This window comes from Tupaia chinensis, unplaced genomic scaffold (genome assembly GCF_000334495.1).
Source record: "Tupaia chinensis unplaced genomic scaffold, TupChi_1.0 Scaffold000382_1, whole genome shotgun sequence".
Lineage (NCBI taxonomy): Eukaryota > Metazoa > Chordata > Mammalia > Scandentia > Tupaiidae > Tupaia > Tupaia belangeri.
This window is the reverse complement of record NW_006159884.1, coordinates 212,146-220,967: the sequence shown is the minus strand read 5'-3', so window position 1 is coordinate 220,967 and position 8,822 is coordinate 212,146. Positions and strand designations below refer to the sequence as shown.

At 36.4% G+C, this 8,822-nt stretch overlaps 1 protein-coding gene across 2 annotated transcripts in view; it reads right to left on the bottom strand.

The window, feature by feature from the left end:
- Positions 1–847: 847 nt before the first annotated feature.
- Positions 848–8,822, bottom strand: part of NRIP1 (nuclear receptor interacting protein 1) — a 77,726-nt gene continuing 69,751 nt past the window's right edge. For both annotated transcript variants that reach the window (XM_014589800.2, XM_027773850.1), the window contains one exon: positions 848–8,136. In XM_014589800.2, the coding sequence (XP_014445286.1) occupies positions 4,319–7,795 (3,477 nt within the window). In that variant the 5' untranslated portion in view covers positions 7,796–8,136 and the 3' untranslated portion in view covers positions 848–4,318. The remainder of the gene's footprint in view (positions 8,137–8,822) is intronic.

The window sequence follows — 8,822 nt, the reverse complement described above, 5'->3', positions numbered from 1 at the left end:
GTAAAAACACAAATTCCTAGGCCATCAATTCACAAGAGTACACAGGTTTATTTTATCCCCTGAAATAAACTTTGTCTATTACTTATTACATGTGTATGCTGCTTATTGTTCTCAAGTACTCATTATCCAATCACATGTAGTATATATGTTTACACATGTATACCTGTGTGCTATATGCATATGTAAACATACACTTTTTTGGAAAATAATTAACCTTTATTTTATTTAAAATAAAATTATTATGCACTGAAAATTGGATAAAACCCCTGATAAAATTTTACCTTAAAACACAGAATATTCACATACTTATGGTATACAAATTCTTTCCTAGTTTAAAAACCTGTAGCAGCAAGGCCAAGCTGCAGTGGTACACAGGCACCACTGCTTCAGATACTGGAAGACATGTGGGAGGTCCAGGTCTGTTTCTCAGGCCAACCTGACATGCTGGGTACAGATGCATGAACCTATAATCTTTGCTAACTGGGAGGCTGGGCTAGGAGGATCACCATACAGTGAGACTCAGTCAAAAATGTGTATTCTGTGTCTCTCCTGTCCCCACTTCTCTCACAAAGGAAAACAAATACTCTAGTGATCAGTTACAGACTGAGTAACAGAAGACAGGCTACAGCTGACCATCATTCTCAACTATACTTTAATTGCCCCTTTCTAAATGCACTAATTTGCTGGTTACCTTCTTCTTTAATTTTTTCCTCTTATTTTTCTAAGACCGACAAACATCTTCAGAGGCCTATTGCCATTTTCACAACCTGGAAATTTTTTTTATTTATGGAAAAACCTAAAAACTAGAGAAAGCCCACAAAATAACAGTCATTTCAAACCAAGACAATGCATTTTTTTCCTCATTTATTCAAATTCACTGCAGGAAGTAAACACTAAAAGATTAAAAAACAAAACAAAAAATTCACACTGCAGTATATACAGTTTCATGACATCACATGAAGAAATTAATTGTCTAATAAAAATGGCAAATTATATTATTGAACAGATCGCATCAAAATTGGTTGTGTAAACTCCAGAAATGTTACCATGTACTGTGCCTGTATTCCAGTATTTGCTAATATGGAAATACTCCTGGTACAATATTATATTTCCGATGGGATTTAAAAATCCATGAAAGCAGTTGTGTGAATTCCTTATGCTGAAAAGTGGTTGACTTAATTTAAAAAAAAAAAAAAATTAAGACCCTTGGATTCAAAGAACATTCTTTCACAAAGTTTAAACCACAGAAGTCATGTCCAGAAATGGAATACTGTCATGTTGGGATGAACATCTGATCTGACTTGTTAAGACATTTTGCCAAATGCACAGATGCACAGGGTCCCCCATGCACTTTTCATGCAGCAGGTAATCACAACTTAAATAAAAGGTTTATTCTATACATTTGTCCAGACTTGCAACTGTATACATACATGCACAATTTTTAAACCTGTCTGATTATATTTACACTTATACATGGAATATACAGAAACCAAAGAGATTAAAAGGCTTTTCTGTTGCATTAGAACAATACAAAATATGTATTTTTCATTAAGGAAATCATTATTTACATCACCTTTAAAAACCAATTTTAACATCTTCATGTAACAAGTCGATTATATATATATATATATACACACACATTATATATATATATATAAAATATATACTCTCACCAGTTTACTCTTCTGTAAGATGCAGCAGAGAATAAACAGGTAATGCTACCTTACTGATGTCAATGAGAGCTGTAGTACCCTTTCACAAATGACTTTATTAGGAAGAAATTGTCTAGATATCTAAAATAGTCTTTGAAAAATGTGTATATGTGCATCCTCATATCTACATATGCATAAACAAAGTGAATTTGTGGATGGATGCCCTTTCTCACTGCTCTTCTTTGAAATCACCCTAAACTCAAACTGGGGCCATTTTCTAGTAAATCAGAACAGCATTCTCTATGATCAGATTTATTTATGTATTGCATATTCTCATTCCTTTAACTGTTAAGAACAAGAAAAATAACCAACCAACCAAAAAAAAAAAAATCAAATAAACGGCAATGCTGGCCCTTGATGATGTTTTCTCTGACCCAAATTTCACTGCCTTGTAAAAAGCCCATTTCCCCCTGACCAAGGGAGAATACCAAATTTACTCTGACCTACCTCCAGACCTTTTGCCATGACGGAAAAAATGACTTGTTTAATAGATAGTGTAGACAAGATTGTCACAGTGTGGACAGGGAGCAGAATATTTCCACTGGTCACAGAATTTTCATGTCAGAATAAGCATACGCCTTCACCTTAACATGATGTAAAGTAATATTGACTCCTTATTAGCATGTAATATATCCAGTAACTACTTACGAACCATTTGAAAACAAAATAGCTCTTTAGAGCTTTGGATCATATTAGGAAATAACACCCATTTTAATATAAATATTTTAGAAACAACTTCAAGTAGAACAACTTCAAATGAATTGCCTTCTAATTACTAGTTGATTATAAAATGAATTTTTGATAGGTCAGCTGCTAACCTGGTTCACAATTAAAAACAAAATATTATCTGATGAATGAACTGTTGATCATAAAAACTGAACTTAAAAACAGAAAACAGATTTGTTTCAAGATCAAAACCCCATGTGGATCAATAACATATTAGGTTCTTTCAAGACAGTATCGATGTTTACTGTTAATCACTATTTTAAAGTAACAGATTCAATGGAGTGACTATGTATAATTCTGTCATATTTATGTGCCCTTTGTACTTTTTTGTTTAATCAATCTAAGTTTAGTGCCTTCCTTGGGTTTGAATTAAATGTTTTGATCTCTGTCTGCACTATTCTTAGGACAATGGTTTTTAATAGACGTTAAGGATGTATTCAGAAGTTTCCAAACCATCCTGGAATCACCTGAGTTTGGTAAGTGGCCCTGTTATTCCACCCCTAAGGCTAATTAAGTAGATGTTACTCATTAGAACACATAAACAATCACAGATTTTCCTGAGATGTTGAGCCAGATATGAAAATTGTCCCCTCTACCCACATTTTTTTTTGTCATAAAAAGTATTCTGAACCCGATTTTCAAAGACATTAACGGTAATATATGAACTACAATACTGCAAATTTTGAGTCATGTGTGACTGTACTGGGGAAAATAGAGGCATCAAATAATTTTTTTAAATAATTTTTTACAGTCCCATATTCTGAGTAAAGTCATAAGCAATGATTCTCAGACTTCGGTGTGCAGAAGAAACACCTAGAAGGCACTTTAAGATGCAGATGGAGGATTCCCAGGTCCACTAGCAGAGACTCTTGTTCTGCAGATCTGAGAAGCTGCCTATTAATCTGCATTTTAGAATAAGTGCTCCAGATGATTCTAATGCAGGTGGTCTGAGTCCAGCTTTATGAAATCCTCATCATAAAACTCACAGGTACCACAGGAATGGTGAGAATTAACTTTTACAAGAGATGAGGAAAACTGTCCAAAGAAAAGCCATTGTGTTTGCTAAAAACAATTTCTTAAATATTCAACTATTCAGGAAACCACCTGAAGATAAATGTTAACTTTTCTAATTCTGTAAAAGGAGCATTAATTTAGTAAAGTAGTTAAAATACAAAAATGGAAATCTGCCTTTTTAATTTTTTTTTAAAGAATCTATCAAACTTCCCTCAATTGTAATCGATTTTTAAAGTAGTACAAGGTTTAAAGAAATATATATTGAAAACGACTGGGGTGGGACAGACACATTGGAATCACAAAACCCCTTCCAAGAGTTAAAAATAAATTATGTTTTTTAGCAAAAGTGAAAAATGTAAGCACATCTTTTCTAATTTATTTTTGAATTGGATAATGAGATGTGACTCAGCATTCTTTTTTTTTTATTGGAAAATTAACCTTTAAAGAGTTATTTAACAGTTTGGACTTTAAAAAATGTGTTATGTAGGCTGACTTCTGAAAAGCAAAATAAAGTATCCTATTAAAGGCAGTAAAATGCATTAATCCACTATGGATGGAATTTTATGTTTTAATTTATGCCTATTATTTATGATTATAAAAGAATTTCATTCATAGGCTACTCACAGTTGTTATCAGATGCATACAGAAGTGTTAAACAACCAATTGCTAGTTCAGTAGTTTCCTCATGACATCTAATGTTAAGCAAAAATTAGTATGCATATTTAAACATCACCAGTAACCAATACTTTTCAAAATGAAAAAGGTTTCAATTTATACCATGCTTTTCTCAAATCATGCTCTTATTTATACAGATCTCAAGTTTATACTAGTTTTTAAAAGATCCAGAGCTGGATGGCAGGTACATTTCATTCTGATTCTTTTTTTATTGTTAGCACGTTTCCCAAAAGTCCATAAACTTCTCCATTTGCGCTGTGTGGGCGAGAAGTATTATTTCCCATATGGCTATTGTAAGGGCTTCTTAAATTAAAGAAAGAAGCTTTAGGTTCTGCAGCAGGAAGTAACTCTTCTTTGACTGTAACCTGTGAGACACTGTCGGCAGTGGAAGGCTCCCTCCAAATGTCCCTGTCCTGTGTTTCTCGACTGGTAACAGAACTGCCTCCTTTCTGGAGCATGTAATACAGTATTGGGTTAGTTTTGGTCAGTCTTGGGGAGTCTTTTTCATACTCACTCTTATCCACATCTGTGATAACCCACTTAATGGGTCCCTTTTCACTGGGCAAAGAACACCCATTCAAAAGCCCAGTTTCAGACCTAGACCCCACACAGCTCAAGTGCTCAGAGAAAGGGGGACTTACAGGAGTTTTTACTACTCCTGGGTATGAAAATGTCCTGCTATCCATGCATGTGTTGGGCTGAGTGGAACTGTACATCAGACCATTTAAAGAGGACATGCTGAACTCAGGTTTGCTACTGGTCACATTATTTTTGTGTCCTTTCTTTTTACCATCAATGACAGAGTTACTCCGATGTGGGGACAAATCCCGCACACAGTTCTCTGAGAGCAGCAGCTGTTTCAGAACATTGAAGCTTTTGCTCTCTCTGGCCCAACTCCTATGTTCACTCTCACTGGCTGAACCAAGACCAGCAGGGTATTTAAATTCTAGGTCATTTCTGCTAAATTTCAGCTCTTCCTGGTTAAGCAAGGACCCATAAAGTACTTCCGGAGCACTGTGATTGTTTGCAGCATCAACGATGTTATTTTTCATCTTTTTAAATGGATTTTCCAATGGCTCAGTATAAAGCTTCCTTTTCTTAGGGACCATGCAAAGATTCTTTGATTCCAAAAGTGTCAGTTCACTATTTCTGTGACTCTTGTCTGGATCATCTGCCAGATAACTCTCTTGATTTTGTCTCAACAATCGACTTAACAGACCATTCTTTGAGAAAGAAAAATCCTGAGGTGAAGCGGGCTCTGATTTAAAGTCCTCGGATACTGGTAAGGCGGCAGCGCTTCTCTGCATGGTGGGAGCCATACCTAAGAATGGAGCACCCTTAGTGTCATGGCTCAAGTGCACATTTGTATTATGAATATTTGAGTCATCACAAGGCTCAGATTTTATTTTCACCATCAGTATTTGTTCATTTAAAGCTCTATCTGTATGTTCCTGAGTACTTTCGTCTCTTAAAGGAATTTTGTCTTTCTTCTCACTCTTCCCTTTGTTGGGGTTTCCCAGGAGCAACTGTAGGACAGTGCGTCTTTCAAGCAGATTTTCTATTTCAGAGCCTGAAAGTCCCGCTTCAGGACCTGCTTGTTGACTACTGAATGCTTTATTTTCTTCGACTGCATTTGTTTTGTTTGAAAGCAGAGAGCTATTTAATCTATCAATCACACCTATAGGTTTATCTGTGTTTACAGTTAATAGCTGTTTGCTGGGTCTCTGTTCTTCCACTGACATGGAGGATTGCATTCCACATTGCGCTAAATTTTGTAACAGCTTACTGGCACTGAAAGTTGCAGAGTTTTGTGCACTTTCAGTTGTGGCTGGTTTCTCTCCTTTTGATTCTTTGTTTTTTGTGAGGTCCATCAAGTGGTTAGACGCCGTATTTGCTAGCTTTTCAGACTGACTGCTGCAGGCGTATGGTGGAGAATTCCATTTTATGACCAGAGAGTGCTGAGAAAGATTAATGGGAGACTCTGCTTTGGTGGATGGAAGTAAGGGTGGAGTGCTCACTGGAGTAGTCCTATTTGTACTGGGGCTTTCTATTACAGAAGTCCTTGTATAATTTTGTGCACTGAACTTTGTCACATCATTGTGTACTCCCTGAGGGCTGGTGTTTTTTTCTACACTTTCTTCATTCTTATGGCCAAGTAGCAATTGAAGAAGTGTTACTTTCTGGTGTGAATTCAGCTTAGAATTCTTTGAGGTATCTTGATCTTCTTTCATATCTACATCTGGGACCTTTGGATCCCAGGTGTTTAGTAAGGACTGAGTTAAGTTATCCAGAGAAACACGTTGGTCGGATTCTGGTTTTTCGATTCGGTGTTTGCAAGACAGGTCTATAGGGACACAGTTGGAATAAGAACTTTCATCACCACTGCTGTCATCTGTAAAACTAGGATTGTTATCTGAATATTCATCAACAGTTGTAGGTGTACTACTGTCTTCGAAAATGCTTCCCCTCTCACTATGATTGTGTCCGTTCATTGGCTTAGGTATGGTCTGGCTTTTAAGAAGATGTAAAAGCAAACTATTATTAGCAGTTTGTTTTATACTATTTCTCTCCAGTGAGTTCTTATAGCTCACATTTTTGGGGGAAGAAGGAACAATACCCACTGGATTTTGAAATGTTGTGGTATTACTTTTGCTAGCCATTACTTTGCTCGAGGATGTTCTTGCCTGACCATTAAGATGGCTTGATACTCCTTTTGAGATCTGGAAATTGCCAACATCCTTTTGGCCATTTTCTTGTAATCTGGCCATAGCAGCAAGTCTTTCACTTGCTGCTTGATTTGCATTTTGGGTTTTTAAAGCATGTTCCCGAGAATACTGCTGCAAATGGGCTTCGCTTGAAAGGAGTAATGCTAACTGGCTACAAGCAACACTAGGTTTCGGTGAGGTGGCTGGGCTAGCCCTTTTTTCTACCATGCTTGCAACAGCTTGCAGTCTTGCAGCACATGACAGGGGCTCACTCATGACCTTTGTTCCACTTTGTCCAACATGATGTGGTGACTCCACAAACCTGTCTCTAATCAGGTTTTTAGTTACATCAGGAAGATTGGTATCAGGCTTTTGTTCTTTAGCTTTACTTTTCTTCAACAAAGTTTTTAAGTGACTTGATGCAACACCATAGCACCTTAAATCCTTCTCCACTTTTAAAGAATCATGACTGAGGGCATATCCTTGCTCCTTGAGGCTCTGCCTAATTTGTTGTGACAGAGCAACGGTCTGAAGCCTAGAGCTGAATGACTGAAGCAAAGAGGCCAGTAATGTGCTATCCTGTTTGCCTTTAGGCACATTGTCAACCATGCCAGCTAGCAAAGCTTCCTTCTTTACATTTAAATTTACGATGGAATCGGACAGCCTCTTCCGCTTTGCTGCATTCCAGTCCTCAGAAGACTGCAACAGTCTGGCTTTTTTGAGATGAAGCATGCCAGATCCCTGGTATGTATGTGTATTGAGAACTGGACCATTACTTTGACAGGTGGGAAATGCACTGCCAGATATGTTAAAGTTCTGATCTTCTTCATTACGCCCAGTAGACTTTTTGTCAATGGCAGAACCTGATCCCCCTGCTGCCTGATGCATTAGTAATCCTTCTAAGTAAGTTAAAACAATAGAATCCTGGTGCACATCAGAGCTAAGCTCTTCTCCATGAGTCATGTTCAATAGAAGTGTTCACAGGGGCTTGATTTCTATTCACTTTAAAGAATGGTTTTCTGTGGTGAGATGTAACTTTAATAAGCGAGTGTCAGTTTATCACCTTCCATAGCAGTTAGGTGGAGATGTACTGTTACATTCTGACCAGGATTACTTCTGGTAGTGACGAGATATAGATGGGAAAACTCCAACGCAGTTTGACCACTGAGCTGACCAACTTTTATGTAAGAAGAATAATTCTTTAGCACATAGATCTGTAGCAGCAGGCAGATATAATCCTCAGTGAATACACTGATTTTCCTTCTTCATCTTTTGTTCCCCATTTACAAGCAAATACCAGTATTCTACAAAAAAATAAAAATAAAAACAGTTAAATAGGTGCAAGATTAAAATCATGCTATAGAACCTGTAAGCAAGAGAATATAGTATTTGTGAGCTTAAATGTTGATATTACATAAAATATACTTATATATGTATTATAGTCACTTCTCTATTTATCTATTTATTATCTCTTTATTTCCATTCCTATTCATTGAAAAATCTAATGGAAACTTGTGGGTTAATCTATATTGTTAGAGTGATCAGACCATTCAAAGAAAACATGTTTAATGCTATAACACAATAATTATAATGTTATAATATAAACTGTTTCAAAGTCCATCATGTTTTAGAATTATCCTAAGCACCTTTCTGCAAAATAATGTGAATGTTAAGTCTCCTTGGTAGCATTATGGCTCTATAACAGAGCTAGAATGAACCTCCAAACATCTTTTGGGAAGTGAGGAGGTATCCAGTTAAAAACAATACTGTTTGACAATGGTACATATCTTATAATTGATGACACATTGCTTAATAAGAGGAATCTTTTTCTTTCTTAGTGGAAACAAAAATAAGGGTAGAATTTATAACTGATGGCATCATGGAGTTGAGGAAACACCACTGTATAACAATCTTTTTTTTTTTTTTTTTGAGAGGATTTTGCTATAGGGCGCGTGCGCTCGCCAGACAGACAGAGAGAGACAGAGAGATA